Source organism: Ammospiza caudacuta, chromosome 20, assembly GCF_027887145.1.
Source record: "Ammospiza caudacuta isolate bAmmCau1 chromosome 20, bAmmCau1.pri, whole genome shotgun sequence".
Lineage (NCBI taxonomy): Eukaryota > Metazoa > Chordata > Aves > Passeriformes > Passerellidae > Ammospiza > Ammospiza caudacuta.
The window spans coordinates 10,912,809-10,935,656 of NC_080612.1; the positions used below are offsets into that span (position 1 = coordinate 10,912,809).

A 22,848-nucleotide genomic window follows, 5' to 3' on the forward strand; every position below is an offset into this window, starting at 1 on the left:
GAGGAGCTGGTTCCCTGTGTGGTTTCAGGGCAGAGAGGGGATGATTCCTGTGAGGTTTTGTGGGGCTGATTCCCTGTGATGATCCGAGGGGACTGAGGGGCCGTTCTCTGGCGGTTTGAGGGGCCTGAGGGCTGATCCCCTGTGAGGATCTGAGGGGATTGAGGGGCTGTTCCCGGTGAGGATTGAGGGGGCTGAGGGCTGATTCCCTGTGAGGATCTGAGGGGATTGAGGGGGCTGTTCGCTGTGCACTTTGAGGGTGCTGCGACTCTCACCCTCCCACCAGGGCTGTTCCGCCGGGGGCCCCATCGCACCGCAGCCTTTCTCCTCTCGCCGCTGCACGCTACGGGAAGCGCTGACAGCTTTCGCAAGCGACACCTTCCGAAGCGCCTGTGCCGGGGCAGAGCCAGGTCGTTCCTCGTCACACCTCCTTCCTCTGCGGCCGCGGAGCCAACCCGGAGCCGAGGAGGCACCGGCGCGGCCGCAGCGCTGCAGCGCCCCGACCATCGCAGCCGCCGCTGCAGCGGCTCCCCCTCGGCCGCCCCTGAGGGGACGCGCGACGGCGCCGCCGGGTGGGCGGGCGGGAGCGGGGGGCTCGGCGTTGGCCAATCAGAGCCCCGCCCCGGCCTCCCCGCGCCCCACGTGACGCGGCGCGCGCGCCCCACGTGACCCGCGATGGAGGCTGCGGCGGCGGCGGCGGGGCGGGCGCGCGGCCGCCGCCTCCTCCTCCCCCCGCCCCCCCCGGGCGGCCCCGCCCCCCCTCCCCCGTCGGTAGCGGCTCCGGCGGGCGCCGCCGCGGCCATGGACTGAGAGGCACCATGGGCGCCAAGGAGTCCCGCATCGGCTTCCTCGGCTACGACGAGGCCCTGCGGAGGGGTGAGGATAGGCGGCGGCGGGGACGGGAGGCTGGGTGGAGGTTGGCGGGGAGGGGTGCGGGGGCCCCGCGCTGCCCCCCGGCAGCGGGCGGTGAGGCGGCACCTCCATGACGGACCCCGCGCGGAGGCACTCGCGCCGTTCGGCGGCTCCTTCCCCGCTGCCTTCGCCCCTCCGCCCCGCCGTTTATTTATTTATCTTACCTATTTATTTATTTATCTCTCTCCCCTTCTTTAAGGCGGCCCCGGCAGGGCCCGGTGCCGTGCCCTCCCCGCCGCCCCTCGGCCCGGCCTCCGCCTGTGGCCGGCGGGCAGCGGCGGGCTCCCGGTGTGGCGGGGCTGTCACCCGGCTCCCGGCCCTCCCGCTCCTCGTGTTTACCTCCCCGTGCTCGGGGATCACGCAGCTGCGGCTCCGCATGGCAAGATGGATGTGGCGTGCGTGGCCCGGGCTCGGTGTCGCCGCTTTAGCCCGGTTTAGGGTCCTCCCGGAGGATTTAAAGAGCGACTAGCGAAGGGAAAACATAAACAAGCTGAACGGGGAACGCTCGCAGCTGCGGGGCTCCGAGGCGACGGCAAGCTACACCCTGGGAGCTCCCTGGCTCTGGAAGCGATAGCCAAGTCCAAGGACAAAGAGGGACAGGAATTGTCAGCAGTAAATGCTGTGCAGGCAGGACAGGTGTCGGTAATTGTTGCCCTGTTGTGCGTTCCCGTGATGCAGCGCAGGTAAAGCAGCTCACCTGTTTGATATTTAAAGCCCTGATAAAATTCATAAGCTCGAGCCAGTCTATGGCTGCCCTTTTTATTCCTGCTCGCATGTGAGAGGCATGTCAGGAGTGATAAGGGAGAACTGGGAGGAACCGCTGGGTGTTAACTGAAAAAGAAACAAATTGACGTGAAATGGGGTTTTTGTTAAATATTTTTTTTTTTTTTTTTTTTTTCTGGTGGAGCCTCTGAGGGATGCCATGTCAGATAGGAAATGGAGCAACGTAGTGTCAAGCAGGAGAAACAAACGTACGATTCAAAGTCACTCGTTACAGAATTTAAACATAACAGCCCTGAAGGATTTTCACTGCTAGTGAAAGTATGGGAAGTCTTTGAAAGCTCTGGTGCACGTATTTTTAGAAGAGCTGGAGTTATAAATGCAGCTTGGTAGAGGTGTGAAGTTAAATATATCAGGGAGCGTTTGAAATAAGCTGTTTGGTGGAGAATACAGTCATTTGGTCACAATGTATATTCCAGGGTTCCTAAATAAGAAAAAACAAGTGTTTTGAATTTTAAAGTTAGATTTAAACTCTTACATTGCTTCAAAATCAAGGCAGTTGTTCTTGATGCTTCATAAGTAATAAGATTGATTTCTTCTTAATAAGAAATTATTTCTGTGCAGTGAATATAATGCTTTTCTTTGTTATTTTTTTGGATGTTTTTCTTCTCTATATGAGACCTTCAATACTGTTTTTCTGTAAGAGACCAGAAAGGTTGTTTTAGGCACTCTGTTATAAATTGATGTTTTGCTAAATAACTATGTTGTTTACTTAACCAGTGAATCACTGTATGTATAAAACAGGCCAGTTATCAAAACATTATTTGTTAGACCATTCCTACTTCCACAGAACCTTGCTGCTACTTGTGGCATTTCTGTGGACACAGCGATAATGGATGAATGTAAATGTTAAAGAAAATCAAATATATTTATCTCCAGTTAGATCCAGCTTCTCTACCACTGTTTCCTGGTTCTTAAATGGTGAGAAAGTTTTGGATTAGGTGGTATTTGTACAGATTTTTCTGCTGGGAATTCTTTGTGAGCAATCAGTACTGGTTACCTGTACTTGTGCTAATCATTCAGAATGCTGTGATCGTATTTTTGAGTCACCAGTTTGAATTTCAGTTGTTCAGAATATCTGGGGAAAATGCTGCTTCTGTCAGCTTCAGAAAATAAGGCTGACTTTTAGGCAGCTTCATTTATTGCAATTCCATTTTGGTAGTAAGCAAAGGTTGTGAAGGTGAGGGGAGTTGTGGTTAAAGGCTCACAATATAAATAACAGTGGCTAAAGTGTAACTTCTGCTCAAGGAGATGAGAGTGCCAGAGCGGCCTGGTGCTGGTGGCATGTTCCACCCTTGAACAGGAGACAATCCTGCTGTTTTATTTTCCCCTTTTTCCTTGGCACAGGCAGCTGACAGTGCTGTGGTGACGTGGCCCTGAGGATGGGCACGCTGGAGTTGTCCTGTGTCCACCAGTGCAGGTCACAGCGGTGTCACCAGCCTCCCTGAGATCTGTCTGCCTGAGCTGCCTGCAGTGGAAAGCAGGATGCTATTTTAGGCATCTCTTTTTATGAATTTTGCCAATTGTGGTCATCTTATTTATAGTAGCCAGAGGCACAGAGTGGTGTTGCTGTGGAAAAGGTATGAGATGAGAAGTGAGGAGAGCTATTCCTGACCCCTCAGACCTCCTTCTGAGGATGGATTCTTTGTGAGGAGATGAAATCCTTGGGCAGGTCATTAGAGGTGAAGCCAGAAGTGCTTTGTTCCAAACTGAGCATAAAATTGTCAGTTATTTTATCAAACTGAATTTGTGGTGGCATGAACTGGTACTGTGGCTCTTGAGCTTGTTGCTTTTTTCTTAGCAAACAGCAATTTTCTGCTAAGGGCAGCGCTGCAAGTCAGCCAGTTCTTGTTTTGGTGGATTTTCCAATGTTTGTCCCTGATTTCCCACTCCTGTCCTATCACCGTGTCCATCAGGCTGGCTGGGTGCTCTGGCCTTGCCAGGGAGATGGTGCTCTAAAGTCTGCCTTGTCTTTTAGTTCTCTCAAAGAGCAGTCTTTATAAAAGCTTTATAAAATAAATAATTTTATCACTATTGTGTTAGCTCCTGTATTAGCACAGCAGCTCCTGCACTGTCCTGTGTTGTACATGCAATATTTTAATAAGAGTTCTAGGAAAGAGATTCCTGTGTGGTATTGGTGGCCAGTTTATCTCAGATCCCTATGGACTGTATTTTTCAGTGGCTGTTAATGTGTTTTGCTTCAGTAACTTTGAGAAGATAATTGTAGTCCGAGCATAAATTTATGGAGGTACTTGTGAATTAGGAAACTGTAGAATCTGTAGTCAAAGTTTCTGTGAATGCTACTTAGAGCAGGTGTAATTCAGGCCATTTCCAGCTAAATTATCTATGCTAAATATTGAGTCAGGGAACCACTTAAAAGAAATGTTGGTGCATAATCATGGATCTGTCAAATTTGGGCCAGAGAGGAAGGCAGAGTTTTCCTTCTGCTCAAAGCAAGGTAAAATTTTTGTTTCGTGAATGCACCACATCAGCATGGTCAGTGAGCATAGAATTTGGAGAAATGAGTGACTGCTGATAAATCCATTTAATTGTGTTTGGTCCTGTGCTCAGTGATCTCTGAGAAAAAGAGCAGAATGAAAGCACAGAAACAGTGCTGGTGTTGGAAAATGTACATGCAGCTGAAATGCCAGCTAACAGCGAGGCAGAACTTGCAGGTGTATCAATTGCACAGGTTTTGCCTCTGGAGAGCTCATGGCATGGTGGTTTTTAGGGCAGTTTTCTTCCTTGGTTTTGTGTCTCTGAGATGGCACCAGCTGGAGAACACCAAAGTAACAAAACCCCTCTAGCCTACGAGGAGCTCGGTGAGTGTGTGCAGTAATGAGTAATGTGTGATGGGCAGGGGATAAATCTTGCTAATGACCTTTTGTGTCTTGATTGTATTTGAAAAATAGCTGCATTTGTTTTATTTAAATCAAGGCAAATATATCTGGTGTCTGATCATTAACATCCTCCAGTGTTCAGATGTCATAAATGTGACAGGAGGATGATGGAAAACTTGTGCAAATATATCATCATCTAGTTGAGGCTGTCGATCTCAGCCTGGTGACAAATCCATGGACTCAGCCCTTCAGCCCATGGAAAACTGCTTTTTATTACTCCACATGATGAAATTAACTTTTTAAATCCCAGCCATCTTTTAGGAAAAACACTCAGGGAACCATTTTAGTGGTTTATTCTCTTCTTTCTATATTCCATGAAGGAGAGTGTTCTGCTTTATTTTCTCTCATAGCTGAAAACCAGAGCTTGACCATGATAGGGAGGTGAAGGTTCTTTGGGATATGTTATTTTCTAAGAGTACAAACCTGTGCTTTTCTGAGCCTTGAGTTCCAGAGGCATGTGCTGAAAATGCCTAGAAGTCTCTCAGCCTTTTTTTTAGCTATCAGAATGAATAGAATCCACTGTGGAGACAGTCTGGATTCTACAGCGAGGCTTGTTCTGTCAGCCAGTATTTGATGGCTTCAGGGCTCTGTCATATGATGAAAGCAGGTATGAATGCAGAGCTTCACACTTCCTGTTTATAGAGCTGCAGAGCTGCAAGTGGCTGCTCAAATTCACAGAGCAGTAATTATTTCACAACTCTGGCATTCAGTTGTGGTGCTTGTTTTGGGAGGGCACCTCAGCAGGCTCTGCTGAACATGTGTTTCAAAGGCAGGAGTGACTGGGGGAATTCTGCTGAAACTTTCATGAACTGGTGAGAAGATGCTCCTTAGAATCACAGACTGGTTTGGGTTGGAAGGAACCTCAGAGATCATCTTGTTCCACCCCCCTGCCGTGGACACTCTCCATGAGACCAGGTTGCTCCAACTGGCCTTGGACACTTCTCTGAGCAGCCTGTGCCAGGGCCTCACCACCTCACAGGGAGGAATTTCTCCTGATATCCAATCTAACCCATTCTCTGTCAGTGTGAAGCCATTCCCCTTGTCCTGGCACTCCCTTGTGGAAAGTCTCTCCCTGTGTTTCCTGTCAGCTCCTTCAGGTACTGGGGGGGGCTGCAATTAGGTCACCCCAAATCTTCTCTTCTCCAGGCTGAACCATCCCAGTTCCCTCACCCATTCCTCCTAGCAGAGCTGCTCCATCTCTCTGATGATCTGGACTGACTCCAGCAGCTCCAGCTCCTTCTGGATTGTCCCTCAGGTCTGGGGGCAGCTGTGCAGGTGGGATCCCACCTGAGGGATCAGAATCCCCCATTCCTGCTGCCCACGCTGTGGGGTCAGCCCAGGGCACAGGGTATGTGCAGCCTCTCACCCACAGCACTCCCAAATCCCTCTCCCTGCAGCTGATCTGTTGGACCAGAGTTGGGTTTTCATCCGTAATTCTGCAGCTGCTGAGTTGCAGCCACCACTTTCTCCTTTAGCTCAGGTTCCAAGTTTGGGGAAGTGAGCTCAGGGGGTTTCAGCCTCTTGCTCAGGACTCCCCACGTTATTTCCTACTGGAAATGAGGAACAGTGCTGGAGTGAACTTCAGTCAGCTAACGGTAAATTTCCTTTTCTGAGGTACCTTTGCGGTCTTTAGAGGCTCTTTATGAAATACCAGTTGAAAAATTACAAATTAGGGGCAAATATTGCCTCCTGCTTAGGCTGCTGCATGTGCTGTGGTGCTATGGGAGCTGATTGCATCCTTTTAGGAGGTTTTCAGTAATTCTTAGATGGTTCCCAAGCACAGCAGAAACTTGGTGATTGCACAAGTGTTGAGTGTGCAGGGAGTGATGCAAGTCTGAGAAAAGAGGATTTAAGAACATAGGTGTTTCATAAATAAGAAAAGGTTGATCATCTTAAAGGAAAAAAACCCTCAAAAAGTTGAATTATGATTCAGTAAATGTTGGGAATCCTCTGGTTTCTCACTTCTCAGGTGAATCATGTCCCTAAATAGGAGCAGGCTCACAATATTAGCTGCAGTTTTGTCCTGTCAGCGTGTTACTGAAGACTCCAACCAGGGCAGGCAGGAAAGCTGCCAGGGGAGTTTAAATAGATATCGTTCCAGCCATGGGGCTGGAGGTCACAGGATAAGCTGGACAAATCCTCATTTTGAGTGTTAAATATCTTGATATAAGTGAAAAGACCACTATCAGGCTATTCTGTATGTAATACATTTTCTTATCTTGATGTAGACTGAAACTGAGTCCTCAAAACATTTATTTGGATTATAGATTATATGCCTGTGTATCTCCCAGGTCATAAACCTGAGCTTTATTTCTTGGATTTTAATCAATGACATCAGTGGTTTTATAGTTTCTAATCAGTTTCTAGTTTTTCCTCCTGTAACATCAGGGGTTTTTTTTTAAATATACTTGCCCAGAGAAAGTTGTTGAACTTTCATCCTTGGAGATTTCCCAGCCCTGCCTGGACAAAACCCTCTGGAAGCTGGTTTGAGTTCAGCCTTGACCCAGTTTCAAGCACAAGGCTGAACCAAGTGACCTCCTGAGATACTTTCCAACCTGATAGATTCTATAAAATATTACTGTTCAGCTTGAATTTTGTGAAGTCTTGTTTTGACGAAGTCCTAAATCTACCTGACAGTGTCCTACAGAGGAAAAAAAAACCCAAAAGGACAAAAATAGAAACTAGGAAGTTGTTCAGTGTGAGATGAAGCATCTCTAATGAAATGTGAAAGAAAAAAAATAAGAGGGGACTACTTTGAATCCTGTTTACTTGATTTGTAACAGTTTCAGGCTTTCTGGCTGCTGGCACTGTGGCAGGAATGAGTAAAACAGCCCTCACCCCTTTGCTCTGCTCCAGGGAACTCAGCCCACTGTCTCCTTTCATAAAATAAGGAAGGCATTCAGTTCTTTAGTACTCAAGAAAATGAAATCAGATTCAAAAATGGGCCTCAGAAGGGATGACAAGGCTGAGAATGAAAAAGAACGCAGTAATGTGATGAGGTGAGGCATGAAGTATCTATTGAATTCTCTAAGTTAGGATTATTGTACAACTCCTGCTTTGAGGTGGGACTGGGTAGGGTTTTTCTGTATTTAAAAACCCAGGTGTTACTGATATCTGTCATTCAAAAAGTGTCACTGTCTCCTGAAAAGTGAGTGTGTCCTTGGTTAGCTTGTGAAGTCATACATTGCTATAAATCATTTGCTCTATGGGAGGTCTGATGAGTGCAGAGCTCTCATGACATCCCATCACTTAGTTATTAATTATTATTAACATAATCCTGCTCTGTTCTGGTCCAGGAAGAAGTTCTGAATGCTGTGAGCACACAGAAAGCTGATGGAGCAGGGGTAGGATAAGTGTGGCATTTTCAGACAGCAGAGCTGTTTCTGCCCACTGATTTTGGTTATTTCCAACCTGATGTAAGGCAGACCTGCCCAGCTGGGGTTTTTAGGGCCTCCTTCAGGCTCCTCTTTGCCTGATGCTTTCCTAGTTTGAGTTTCTGTATAGAAAAGAAAGTTCTGTGGGTTAATTCTAATTAAGACTTTCAATTCTTAGTCATTTAAAACCAAGTTATTTCTTAATTTGTTCCATTCCTTGAAGCAGGTGCTTTTTCTATAAGTTGTACTTAGTCTGAATTATTGTGAATGTCCATGTGATATTTGCAGTATTGAAGAACTACAAAAAGCATCTTTAACATTTAATTTTCATATGAAAAGGTCATTTACATAATGAGACAATGAAGCCTTTGGGCAAAGATGAATGTAGAAGAAAAATCCATTAAGGTAGATTCTGCCTAAGAGTTTGAAAGGGCCTAATTCACCAAACTTTGAATGCTGGATTATTGCTAGCACTTACTGGAATAAAATTCCCTGCTTGCCTAAAAAGAGTGGCAAAATCCTAATGCACATTTTCTTTTGTGATTTCTTCAGGGACACCTTACCTTTGTTAGTGATGGCTCCATATCTCATAGGCTGTGTTGCTTTAATGTTTGCAGCAGAGCTGTCTAATAGTAATTTTCATTTCTTTTTTTATATAATGAATTTGAGCACTTCTGAGAAATGGGGATTTTTATGGGGTTGTATTTACAGCTGAGCAGGGCTGCCATGGTCCCTGCAGGTGGGGCTTGTGTGGCAAGTGCATCACTTTGAAATGCTGCTTTATTAAACTGATGTGGAATCTCTTCTGCATTTCTGATTTTCAATGGCTGTAAACTGAGTTCAGGTCTTGGTTTGACACTAAATGTGGCTGCATGTGGGTTTTGTAGGGGCAGCTCTGCAGGTGAGATCCCTCCTGAGAGATCAGAATCCCCCTGATTCTGATGTGAATTATAACCAATCAGAATTTTTCTATGTAGTCTATTAATTGATTCATCAGCATTAAAGGAAATTCCTTAGTTATTTTAGTGTATTACTGACACTCTTAAGTCCTAGAGATGTTAGACTCTTGGTTTAATAATCTAAAAGTTTAACAAAGCCATTTTTCTTATAAAAATAAGGTAACATTTGCAACAGGGCCTTTATTTGGTGTTGAATAAAAGGAGCTGGCTGAGAAAGGTTGGGACAAGGGCTAAGCAGGCGGTTTGTAGTGCCCAGGGTTCATTTCCCATATAAATGTTATTTAATGTGGGGCTGGTACAAGCCCAGAAATGGTTCCTCACTGAGTCATTGCCTCCCCTGTGCTCAGCTCTCCCAGCTGGGGTGACCTGGCAGAGGCAGTGACAGCCCTGATCCCCAGGGTGTTTAAATCCTCCTTTAAGCTGTCCCAGCCCAGGGCAGGCCTCTCCCATCCCATGGAAACTGAGGAGAAGCAAGGTGTTAATGGTGGTGTTGATGAAGTGCCCGGGTTCCTGTGCCCAGCAGAGTTCCTGGGGCAGGGATGCTCCTGGAAGGCAGCAGGACCAGCCCTCCCTGGTGCTGGAGCCCCGGGCAGGCTGAGCTGGGCAGAAAGGACGTCTGGCTGTGTCAGACTCTGTGCTTCTGACTTTGGAATGGTTTTAAACAGTCCCTGAGACATCTGTGCCTCCCAGAGAGCTCTGACTTCCTCTGCTCAGGGCTGCAGCCTCAGGGCCAGGCAGGGCAGCTGCTCTGAGCCAGCCACCAGCAGCAGCTACAAAGGCAAAAGGAACCTCTACCATTTATTTTGGTGATTTTTTAAAATGTCCAAATCCTTTGAAGCTGTTTCACTCAGTTTAGAGCTGAATTGGGCCCACAAGCTATGAGATGTCATTGGGCCAAAATAAGAGAGAATTATATTCTGTATAAAAATGTTGGCTTCATCCTTTGCAAATAAAACCTACTACAAGCCCTTTGGAATTCTTCCTCAGAACCGGTTATTTTATTCACATGGTGTCTCTCTTTTTGTCAGCTGGTCTTTCAGTTGTCATCCACTCACAGTTTAATTTCATGTTAAGTGTTTAATATAGAATGGATGCTTATGTTTCTTTTGTGTTTGAATGGATGTTCCTTATCTCAAATCTGGTGGCAATGGCAGTGCTCAGGGTTTGTGACAGATTCCTGAGCTGAAATATTTTAACAGGAATTCCTATCTGATTTAAGCTTGCCTCTTCCAGTTGGAACCCATTGCTACCACCACAGTTCCTCATGGAGAGTCCTTCCTTCTCCAGCTTCCCTGTAAGCTCCCTTCACATGCTGGAATGGTTTCAGATGATTAATTTTACTCCATTAGTTTGCAAAATTTGTTCTTTTAAAATTCTGAGACCTTGAATGAAATAAAAAAGTGGAAGAAACACAGAAAGCCCTAAACAGAACAGGAAGTACCAGATTGAATAAGTCTGTGGATGTGGGGGAAAAAGAACTGAAAGTATTGGGATAGTAATTATGAGAACTTGAGTTTGCAGATTGAATTTGTTCTAAAAATGAACTTGAATGTGGCATCATGAATGTATTTTGGGCTGAAGAAGCACTTCTTTTCAATCCCTGTTTCTGGCTGTTAGGTGTTATCCAGAAGCAAAATCTTACCCTGGAAATTTCCTAGTCTTGTCAAGATTTCTAGCACGTTTTCCCTCATGATGTGGTGCAGTTAAATCCCAGATTTCAGTTTAAAAATTGAAAAAGTGGATTTGCACTTTGTGCAGCTGAAGCAGGAGTGCTTTGGGATGAATGAGCAGCAGTTGGTGCAGTCAGGGCAGCCTGGTCTGTGTTGTGCCAGGATTTAGGGAGGGTTGTTATCACTGGAACAGTAATGGCAGAACTTTTTGGTCCCAATCCTGCAGCTATCAACATGATTTGTCTCTGCCTAAAGAATTATAATTGATCTTTTTGCCATTAACCAATTCCCCACTTTTTTGTTGCCTGCAGTTCAGCGTTGTCTTCTGATCACCTTGGTTAGAGAACTGTGGTGTAAATGTGTTGTGAGAACCAATGTTATTTTTAAAATAGTGAGTAGATTGCAACATTGATAGGGCAGAGCAGGAAGAAACCACACCATGCACTAATTCCAGTGCAGAAGACAGGATAAATATCTGCAGAGGCCACAGTGTTACAGGGATGGAGGTTAAAAAGCAGAATAGAAAATATTTGATAAATACAGAATCGTAAAATGTTCATCATTTATTATGCAAATGTACTGCTGCTAACAGAGCCTGTGATGTCCTTGAGGATATCTTGTGAGTCTCTCCAGGGATGCAGGGAGAGATCCCAGCTGCTGCCCCTCCTCAGGGCTCTTTGGGGGGAAGTCATTGTGCCATTTTGTGTTTGTGTGGGACAACAGGCAGGGTGTTCACAGCAATCCCTGCAGCTGCAGCCATCCCACCCGTGCTGCTCCCATGCAGCTGTTCCAGGGTGGCTCTGGATGTGCTGTTTGATCCTTCCCATGGGGAGCCTGAGGAGCAATGCACGGTGATGCTGGGTGTCTGCACTGAAAAATGCCAAATGCACTTGGCTTGAAAATGTTAATGTTTAATAGTAATAAAATGGCTATAAAAATAGTAATACAATTAGAGTAATAATAATTTGGGCAATTTGAATTAGGACAATATGAGACAATAAAAACAAAGCGTTACAGACGTCCGGGTCCCTTTTCTGGGCAAAATAAGCCTGGAAAAGGACACAGTTAACAGAGGATTAACCCTTAAAAACAACAGCCTGTTCATATTCATACACCTCATCCATGATGCATGAATTCCATTCAAACACAGGATTCTGTCTGGTCATCCTCAACTTCTTCCTCTCACTCCCAGCAGTGCCTTTGAGGCAGGGAGAAGTTCATTTCTTCTGATAATGGGGCAATAAATTCTCTTTCTCTGAAAGATTCAGGTGTCCTGTGATTGCTACCTCACTGCAAGTCCTTTCTTTAAAAAAAAAAAAAATCCTACATAGCACAGTTTCTATTTTAACATTTTTATAACCTAAAACTATATTTAACACAGTACTTAATAGAATTAATACAGCATTACTTTCTAACACAACACATATAATATTCATTTGAATATTTGTGAAAAGCCAATCATAAAATATGCATTTTTCACATGCACTGAGGAATTTTCTAATGTAAAACTAGCATGGCACCTTCCAGGATAATCCTAAATATGAACCTTGGGATGTTAATTGAGGATTCTCTTAACAGGAGGTGCAGCAGTGGGGATGGAGTTTGGAAATAGTAATGCTAATTGTTTGCTATTGTCTGTTAAAAAATAAAGCTCTGATTCAGTTCTTGGTGTTCTACCAACCATGTAATGGGGTCCCAGAACTAAACACGTGCTGGTTTTTATTTTATTTCTTCACTGCCTAGTGCAGTGGCTGTGTTTGTGGTTGTGCTGGTGTTTTTCAGCCTTTCTCAGGTTGGATATCAAGCTTGTCATTGTGTGTTTGTAACAGTGTGACAGGAGACAGAAATTTGGGACCTGACACTGAAATATTCCCTTTACAGCTGAGTTTGAGGTGATATTTTGGACAGATGTGTCCCCAAGAGCTGGGGATAGGAAGGCTGGAGGCAGAGAGCCTTTTCTTGGCCATATGAACCCACACGTGTGGAGGGTTTGTGCCAGAGCACCTGACTTGCAAGTGAGTCATATTTTCTCTCTGACTTCAGAAATTAAGATGTAGCAATGTATAAATATTATCTGAATCTTTTATTATTGGTGTCACAGCGTGTAAGTGCTGAGCTTTACCAGAGTTGGCTCTTTCAGCTGCCAGAGGCCAGCACTGCAGTGAATATTTGATCAAAACTTTGCCAGCAATCCCAAACTGGAGCTCCTGCCTTGCCTCTCATCCTCACTGAAGGTGCTGGGGAGCTCTGCCTTCCTGTGCAGAAGTTGTAGCTTCTGTTTAACTTTCAGGCTTACATTATAATATTTTATTTAAAAAACAATTCATATTACAGCTGCATTTAGTATCTTTGGCACTGTTGCGAGACAGGATATGAAATATTTGTTATATTTCAATTTATTTTGTAGCTCGGTCCTTATGTGGTATTTGCATTTACATAGTTGGCACTTGCTTTTCATTTGAGCTGGGTGTTTATTTCTTGGAAATGAGTTTTATATTGTAATTTTGTGAATCTTAACAAGCATAAATGTCTCGATGATTTTCATGGTGGCAATAAAACAGAAGCAGCTTTTTTGAATTGTGACAGAAGCTGCTCTGCTCACCTATAACAACACAAACTTCAGTGTGTTTGCCAGGAAAACTGATGAAGGGATAGCTGAGAAAAGCAGAGTTAAATTTCTGATCTAAACAGGACTAAACATTAATTCAAAATGCTGGAAAGATTGAGAGCTGAAACATTCATCTGGGAAATCATGGACAAACCAGAACTCTGAGGGTGCATCAGAGGAAAACAGCAGAGGAAAGGGAGAGCAAATATTGGGAACTCAGGGGAAGGTGAGCATCCCAGACTCCTGCTTCATTTTTAGTCAATGTTATCTCAGGGTTCTCAGTGCTCTGAGATGATGTGTGCTCTGTTAAAACCATTTAAAACCATTTTAAATCGTTTAAAACTTGTCCCCCTTTTCCCAGCCAGCAGAGCTGTGGGTGGGAAAGGACACCCTGGGATGATCCAGGGCTGGGAATTGCTCCTGGAGAATGAGGATTGATACAGGAGTCCCTATTTATCCCTAATGTATGACATTGCAGTTGATTGTGCTTAAACTTGAGGTTGTAAAAATGCTAAAATAGATTTTTGCTGATCTGCAAGGTTTGTGAATTTTCATGTTCTTTCAGGCTTATCCCATGGCTCATATGGCTGGACCAGGGAGCTCCTTTAATTAATGAGGATCTAAAATATGGCCAATAAGATTTCTGTGCTCAGATAGTGGCAGGATTATTTAGTATAATAATAACATTATTATTATTATTATTATTATTATTATTATTATTATTATTATTATTATTATTATTATTATTATTATTATTATTATTATTATTATTATTATTTCTTCTTCACTGTTTGTTATGTCCCAGTTGCTCTCCACACTGGGCTTACTGGGAGAGTTCATCCAAGCAGCAACGTGCCCTGATGGAGATAGAGAGGGATAAACCAGGCTGGGAATGCTGGCATTTTTTGGGAATGGGAACTGTGAGGAGGAAGCTCTTTGAAGATTAAAAGCATCACATAAATGCTCAATATTCCTGTTACAGAAAATTGGCAAATCCCATTGTAATGACTGAATCTGCCTGCACAGGAGATGTTAAACCTTTGATATGCATCAGGGAAGGTCTGATAGAGCCAGGGAAAGCTTTATCCACAGGGTGAGCCACTGCTACCCAAAACAAAGAGTAGGTGGGAGGAAAAAATACAGCTGGATTGAATAATTCCATTTTTTTAATATCCCCAAACCGTGGTGTTGTTATCCTTAAATTCCTGGTAAAAGTGTGAAGCCCTTGTGGAGGTGCCCCGTGTGCACTGAGTGGTTCCATTTCTGATGTTCCACTCATGAAAGATTCCTCAGGAGTGGGTTCATTTTGCCATTAGGGAAGGCAGGAGTTTTTAGTCTGTGTTTTCTCCCAAAATATTCCCAAATGAATTCCTTTTTAGCAAGAGTGTGGGGGTGTGGCGTTGACTTTTTAGTCATAGCTGGTTCATTTATCTCAATTGCATTTTGCAGTTGGTTCCTCCAATTTGGGGTTGTTCCCAAACACACTTTTCTTTCACTTGCACATTTTACCTCTTTGAAGCTTTTTAGTAATTGCTTTGGTTCTTGACAACTTCATAACCACAGCCATTAAGTCACAATAAAGACTAATGAAAAAAGTAATAAAATTTCCATGTATAACTAGGATGAAGATTCCTAAGGGAAATGTTGAGCGAGTGATTACAGGGAAGATAATTGTCTGGTTAGAGAATTATATGCCCTGTGAGTTTGATATTGAACCTCAAAAATTGTCACTTAGAAATCAAAATATTGGAATGATGAAAAAACCTGAGCTGGAAGTGAGGAAGAACTTGAGACAGGTGATTTTTTTTTTTCTTGCTTTCTGAAGGATGAGCAAGTTGTCAGTTTTATTAGAATTCAGGTTTGGTTATTTTTAGTGAAGAATAAATGCAATGTTATGCTGATGGTTGCAAATTATTGCTTGCTTTGTGTACTTGTGATGTGCAGGGCTGGTGGGATTTTGTTTTTTAAGGCACTGACTTATCAAGCTGCTTTTCATCCAGTAGTGACATTGGAAATTCAGATTTTGGGATGTGTTTGGAGGGTGTTTGGGGCATTTTGATGCTTCCATTTCTGGGGGAAATCACCAGTGCTTCAGTCAGATGAGCTGGAAAGGTTCCTGACCCTTCACCTTGCCTGACCTTCTTATCCTGTGTTTTCTCTTCCTGCTTATGCAATGTTTTGTTTCCTGTTGTGACTTTCAGCACTGTCAATACATTGTGGTTTTCTCCCTGGGCTGGGCTGGTTTGGGTTTTGTGCTGGCAGCCTGTGAACCAGAATAAATCCTTTATTTTCCTGTAGTCCAATGAAGTATTTCAGGCTCCTGGGACAAAGATCAGCTTTTGCTGTGGTTACTGCTGCTCCTAATGGTACTGATGGTTTGCAGGGAGCTTTTGTCATTCTGGAGCTGTTTCTGTGTCCAATTAGTTCTACCTGATGTTAATTGGTCAGTTTATAGTAGCCAGGACAGATTAATTCCACTTTCCCCTCAGTTAAACACTTGGAGTTCTGCCCTTTTCACTGATTAAATCAGCTTTTTAGTAGTAGCTTGTGGTGCTTTTACACAATATCTTAGCTCATTTATCACACGTGTCTGAATTTGGATGCATTTCAGAGCTGAGACAAGACATGGAGAGGTTAAGTGTCTCTTGCCTGCATGGCTCAGGCAGTGCTGAGTTCAAATGCTCTTATTTGTCACCTTTGCTCCATAGACAAGTGGCTGCTATGCAAAGCTATGCTTTGCTCTCAGCCTCTGTTTCTCAGCATTTTAATTTTGCTTTCATTTTTAAAGATATGGGGAAAAGTGTTGTAAGGGAAGGTGTTTTTATGGCTAATCTGACTTTGCAAATAAATACTAAATAGGAATTTTAAATACATTTATTGTGCTTGCTCTTGATGCATGTATCACAGGTAAGGTGTATAATATCTTTTTCTAAGCTGTAATAACTCCACTAGGCCTGACCAACCACTCCTTTTAACTTTTAAGCAGTGTGTAGCAGTTCTTATATTCCTTATGTTCAGTAGTTATATCATCAAAAATATGTATATTTAAGGAAGATTCCAAGTTCCTTCTTACAGTATTTGAATAAAACACTTTATTGAGGTAATTTTTGCAAAGCTTAGCTCAGATTCAGAGGCCTCTGAGGAAGTATCACAGAATGTGCAGTGTAGGTGCTTTGAGTAGTGGGGAATTGGCTTTGATGGAACCATTTTCTCCTCTCTCTTTTTCCAAAACAGGATATGAAAAAGCAAAAATATCAATATTACTTGTATTTAGCCATGCAGTTATATTTTTATGATGACTCTTAATAATTTTCACTAGCAGCCTGATAACAGCAGAGCAGCTTTTGCTGAGCCAGGTATTTGCTGCCCATTTTTTGTTGTTAAAAATTGTCCTTTCAGTGGGATTTTTGGAGGGGACAGAGGTGGTGCCATACCCCAAACCCTGCATTGCTCACAGGGTATTTTAGAACCTTCCCAGAAGGTGGGGGTGGGATTAGAGCTACAGGATGTGGAAAGAAAAAACGTCTGAAGTGCATAGAGGTTCTAAAAGGAATGGAGAATGTGGCAGCAGAACTTGCAGAGCTCCACTGGAAGGGTTGATTTCCTCCAGCTTGGTTTGAGCAGTTTTATTGGGGTGGCAAAACAAAGTTTAAATCTAGAGTTGGGCTTGTATAATCTGAGTTTAGATACAGTTTTAGTCCAAAAGGAAAAGCCCAGGATGCCTTGGTGACAAATATGTGGAAGCAGAGCAGAAAGAGGTGGTTCCCAGCAGGGAAGGTTTGGAAGGCACTGCACATTTCATTACCTGGATAGATGGGAATTAAAACAAAAAATGTGGAATAGCACATCCATATAAACAGCCTGAAGTTTAAGTAACACAGGGAAACTAAAAATACCCTGAGCAGTTGGTGAGCTGAAGGTTTGTTACAATTACTGTGAGCAGGGTGACATTTTTAGCTGAGGTTGCGTGGTTTCATTTAAACTTTATTAAACAAACTGGAGCTGCAATATTCCCTGGAGAGCTGGATGCAGCACTAATCTCCTGCTCAAGTGTCTGCAGCTTGGCTGGAAACCCTCCAGCTGAGGTGGCACAGGAGCTTTGTGTTAGCAGAGTTACCACAGGCACCCCGACAGGCTGGGATTGCTTTCACTGGTGGCTTTGGAAGTGGGCAGGTGGATTTTTAAGGATTATCACACAGTATCTCGGTATTGAAACTTGGTTTTGTTCCCTTGAATCAACCTCACAATCAAAAGGTCACTTGTGTGCTCTGGAGGTGTGAAGAATGAGATGTACAGGTAGATTTTTAAGGATTATCACACAGTATCCAAGTATTGAAACTTGGTTTTGTTACCTGGTCACTTCTGTAAGTGGGCAGGTGGATTTTTAAGGATTATCATGCAGTATCTAGGTATTGAAACTTGGTTTTGTTACTGGAAGTGGGCAGGTGAATTTTTAAGGATTATCTCACAGTATCTAAGTACTGAAACTTGGTTTTCTTACCTTGAATCGACCTCACAGTCATAAGGTCACTGGTGTGCTCTGAAGGTGTGAAGAATGAGATGTGCAGGTGGATTTTTTAAGGATTATCACACATTATCTAAGTACTGAAACTTGGTTTTGTTACCTGGTGGCTTTTGGAAGTTGTCAGGTGGATTTTTAAAGATTATCACACAGTATCTAAGTAGTGAAATTTGGTTTTCTTCCCTTGAATTGACCTCACAGTCAGAAGGTCACCTGTGTGCTCTGGAGGTGCAGAATGAGATGTGCAGTTCCATTTGAGTCACTTTCCCTGCAGTGACACTGAGGCAGTGGCACCTGTTAGAGGCAGGTGGGATGTGGAGATGCTTTTTGCTGTGCTCACCACCTCAGACTCCTCCTGGGGAGTTGTCAGGGTCTGTTTTCCCCTGTCAGGCTGTGAATCCAGCACTCATAGTGTGGTGGCTGTCTCCTGTGTCTGACAGCAGCCTGTGAATGCTCCTCTCAGAGGTGTTTGGAGACAACTGGCTCGTGGAAGTGTTTGGGGAATCTGTGCCTTTGGAAAAAGTGAATATTCCTAATGAAAGGACTTTAGTCAGTGGAGGAAACAGTGCAGGAGACAGGCTGGTGTCTAAGGCTGCATGAAAAACCCCTCTGTGTTCTCTGGTGCTTCCTGTGTGTTGGGCTCGTGGAACTGAGAGGAAAAAGGCAGCTTCTGGGGATGGGAGTGTTCTAATTTCTGAAATTATTATAGTTATTATAGTAATAGATGTATTGCTTCTAGAAATGTTCCTTTAATAATTGAAGACTTAGTTTTATTTCCTCTGAAAATGCCATTATGCTCTATCTCTGTTGAATAATTGGTGCTTTGGTGTTGGGATTTTGAATTCAAATATTTTGCCTTCCAGACTCATAGTAAACATTGATAATATCTTTGATTTATGCTCTGCTCATTTCAGTTGTACTTTCATGTGCATGGATCTAAATGTATAATGAACTTATCTTTACAAAGCTTTGCAGATGATTTTAAATGGGCAGCATCAGTCATTTGAATGGCTCCTGGGGAAGGGATGGCAGTAATTACCTTGCCTGTTATTCCATGACCTTTTTTGTAGTTTCTGTATGCAAACAATAATACTGAGTGGGCTCTGGCAATAATAATTTGCTTTTGAAATGTAACATGGGCTGGCACTATCAACGTATCACCCCTATTAAATACACTGATGGTGCAGTTCTTTCTGAAGGTCTTGGAGTATTGCTGGACAAGTCTGGTTCCCAACCTTCTCCTCACCTTGGCTGGCACTCCAGTCACTGCCATGGATTATGGGAGGAGCATTTATATGGGATTTTCCTGCTCCTGAGCACTGGAGTGCACACTGGGCAGTCAGGGTGCTGTAAGCATCAGTTTAGCAAATGTTTGTGTAGAAACTTCTGCCAAATAACCCCAAACCAGACTGGATTCAATGGTGGGGAGATCAAAGAATTGAGAGAGAGAAGAAACCAGAGCACAGAGTTTATTTTTGTTAAAGATATTTATTTTTGTTAAAGATATGTGTGTATGAGCAGGCATATAAAACCTGCAATAAAAGAGAATAATTTAATCCCTGAACTGTTGTTGGATTTAGTCTAGGATCCAGGTTGTTGGCTTTGCTTTGCTCAGATTACAAAGCCAGGAGTTTCCCCTTTCCATGATCCTGAGCAATCCCAACACTCATTGAATTTGGGGAGTTGTCCCTGGTTGTGCTTACAGGTGAAAGGAGGTGAAGCACCTCCCTTCATCCCTCCTGGTTTGGGATGTTAATGTGAAATAAAGGAATTTAAACACCTTATAAGGCAGGTAACAGAATGAGACCAACATTCCTCTGCCATGTAATTACAGCAGGCTCCTTTCAGTCAAACAAGAGATGTGCTAATGATAATCACCACTGTGCTAATTGATAGCTCTGGTGCTGTGTGGGTCACACTTGAGCTTTGTCTCTCAGATACTTTGATTTTTTTTTTTTCTTTATGGTTAGAAGTACCCAGAATCTGTAATATAATTTAAGAGGAAACATAACCCAGTTTCTGTTTTTATACAATTGTTAAGTGGAGCTAACATCTGTTTCCGTGTTGACTCGGATTAAAATGAGGGAGGAATGTTTTAATGTGATTTACTTTTAAGGATTGATTTTTGCTTTTGATGAATGAATTAACTGACAAGGAGAAGTTTTACTGAGTGCTGGATGAAGCCCTCGAGTGCTCTGTTTTATTTTGGCTGACAGAAAGCTCCACAAGCCTTTGGCCATGGCAGTGTTTGTGTCTGGCTGGTGATAGCAGAGTAAGGAAAATGCCTTGCTATAAATACAGTGACACAGCTCCCGTGTGCAGCATCATTTCCCTGGGCTCTGCATGGAAATTGCTTTTTCTGCACCACAGGAACTTCCACAGGTCCTGTGCCACTCCCTGCAGCCTGGCTTGGGACACAGGGCTTGTTTTGTTCCACGAGATCCTCCCCTTCTTAAACACTTTCTTAGAAAGTTGCTTTGTGCTTGTACAGTCTGAAGGCAGCACTGCTTTCCAGGAGCTCCCAGGCCAGGGGGAGTGGGATGGCATCACATTTTCCACCTTTGCAGTTGTGGACAGGTTTGAACAGGTGTAGCTGGCAAGCAGATTTTGGCTGTGCAAGGGGATCTTGGGGGAAGAATTACATGTAGTCCAACATTTTATTCGTGTTAAATCACACCTCACTGCACTGTCTCATGAACTTGTGGTGATGATAAAGTATTTTATTTGTTTTAATACAGCAAGGCAGACTGGTTAATAGATGGAACTGCTTGAAAGATGCTGCTCTTAATAATATTCACCACTGTTGGTTGCAGATAATTTCCCTGGCTTGCATGCAATGCAGAATTGATCATAAAGCTGCCTCATTTTCCTTTGTGTGACAAGAATGGTGCTGAATTTAGAACAAATTACAATCCACTATTCTAGTCAGAAAACTTAGCAGTGGGCTGTTGTTGCCATTGATGGTAACCACAGGTCTGCTTCCCTTCCCTCTTTTCAAACAAGATTAGATGATTAGAGCTCATTTTCCCACTCTTAAGGGAAAATCATGCATTTAATTTCTTGGTGTCTTTTCATTGTAAAGGTAAACGTAAGGAGTGGAGGATTTTGAGGTTCCTTGAGCTGTTATCTTTCTGTAATATCTTTACTGACCAATTTTTTTTTCTTTCCTCTGTTCTCAGTTACAGACATAGAACTGAAGAGGCTCAAAGATGCTTTCAAGAGAACTTGTGGCCTCTCCTATTATATGACCCAGCAGTGCTTCATCAGGGAAGTTCTGGGTGATGGGGTCCCTCCCAAAGTTGCTGAGGTGAGCTGGGAATTGCTGCTTTCCTGGGAGCCAAAGGCAGTGGATAAAGGGCACCTGGATCTGCTGTGCACACACAAATGCTTAGGAGTTGATGGAATTGTTTCCTATTTTTATACAACATCACAATGCACCTTCTCTGCCTGGAAATGGTGTTCCAGACTTGGATCCTGGGTGGTCAGGGATGTGCTCCCAACCCTATTAATACCTGGTGGATGACTTTGAAGTAAACCTAAACACCCAGATGTAAATTTGGCAATTAAAAGACTGGGAATTTGTAATAACAGATTTTATTTACTCCAGAGATGCACTTGCTGTTGGTTCCTTTGAGATTCCATTGTCTGTTACTTTGTTTTCTTATGATGAATCTTTACAACCCCTTAAAAATAAATTTGTTCATAACAGATGTATGAATGAGCTGAAAAATAGCCAGAACCAAAATTTACAACATGGATATAAACATATATCTGTCTAAAAAAAAAAATAGCAGTACCATCCTACACATATTCCTGTTTAAAAAGTGATTTTGTTTTATGGAGTTCCCCCTTTCTTGAGAGAGATATCAAAATACTCTTTGTAGAGAGACAAAGATTAGGCAGACCTTTCAGCTGATCTCTTGCTCCATGTCATTCCCAGTCACAGCCTCTATTTTTGGCACCCTCAGAGCTGTTGACCTCAGAGGATGGTGCAAGTCCCCAGTTTTATTTAGATAATGTGAGTGCTGAAGTGTTGCATTGCTGAGGGTTTTACACTCTGGCAGAGTTCCTTTTCCTCAGCTTCATCTTTCCTCCATTCTTTTCCTCCCCTTTTTCCCTAAATTTTGGCAAAGAGGATGATACTACTTTACTTCTGTAAACAGTTGGCTTTTTGTGTGGGTGTTAAGGCTTAGCAGGAGAATTTGCAGTGGAGAAGGGGGAGTCTGATTTGCCCAGAGCTTAAAGCCTGTCTTCAGCATCAATTTTTGAGTTTGAGAGTTGGTAACCCCTAAGATTAAACAAAAAATGTATCTTGGTTTGAAATAGTATAAAGTATTGAGAATTTTATGTTCTGTGTTACCTTATACCTTTATATCCCTTTCATGCATTAAGGATTAATTTACTGATTTGGTCACAAATAGAGATTCTGGGGTTTCAAATTCTGCTGCCTGGTTTTTATTTTATTTTTTTAGAAATCTGTCCTTAAAGACACAATTTTGGTGATGATTCTCTCTTTTAACACTCATGATGGTTGTAGAGCAGTTCTTGGTTTCCAGGTGGTGAAATAAAATTAATGGAAGACTCCTAATTGGTTTTTGATGGCTTCTCATCAGAACTCATCTCAAAATCCGAGTACAAATTATGATATACTTGTAGCATTCATACTCAGTATCAAATCTGTGAGCTTGAAAACTGGGCCAAAATTGGGATTTGAGTCAAGGGACGCTTTGTAATTCCTGGCTTCAGGATGGGGAGAGGCAGGCAAAGTCATTAGGCAGCTGAAAACCCTGAGTTTTCAGCCCTTCAGTCACTAAAGCTGATCATTTGGAGTCTTGGAGCTGGGCTGAGGGCTCTGCACGCTGAAATAATGGATTTTCATATCTGAGGAGAGAGAAACCTTCAGGAATTGATTAAATTAAAAACACAGGAGTTTCAAACTGGACATGAAACAGAGAACTGAAACCAGTGGAACTTTAATCCAACAATCTGGGTGATTGTCCTGTACACAAAACATTTTTTAAATGTTCAGGGCAGTAATGTTCTGGGAGGATCCCTTGGGAGAATGGGGTTGAAGATATTAATAAAAGGAAATTTAGAGATGTGTCTGTGGTGTTAAGCTGCTCAGG

At 43.2% G+C, this 22,848-nt stretch overlaps 1 protein-coding gene across 2 annotated transcripts in view; it reads left to right on the forward strand.

Moving 5' to 3' along the window:
- Positions 1–719: 719 nt before the first annotated feature.
- USP32 (ubiquitin specific peptidase 32) overlaps positions 720–22,848 on the forward strand; it is a 63,244-nt gene continuing 41,115 nt past the window's right edge. For both annotated transcript variants that reach the window (XM_058817613.1, XM_058817614.1), the window contains exons 1-2: positions 720–873; positions 20,902–21,029. In XM_058817613.1, coding sequence (XP_058673596.1) covers positions 816–873; positions 20,902–21,029 — 186 coding nt within the window. In that variant the 5' untranslated portion in view covers positions 720–815. The remainder of the gene's footprint in view (positions 874–20,901; positions 21,030–22,848) is intronic.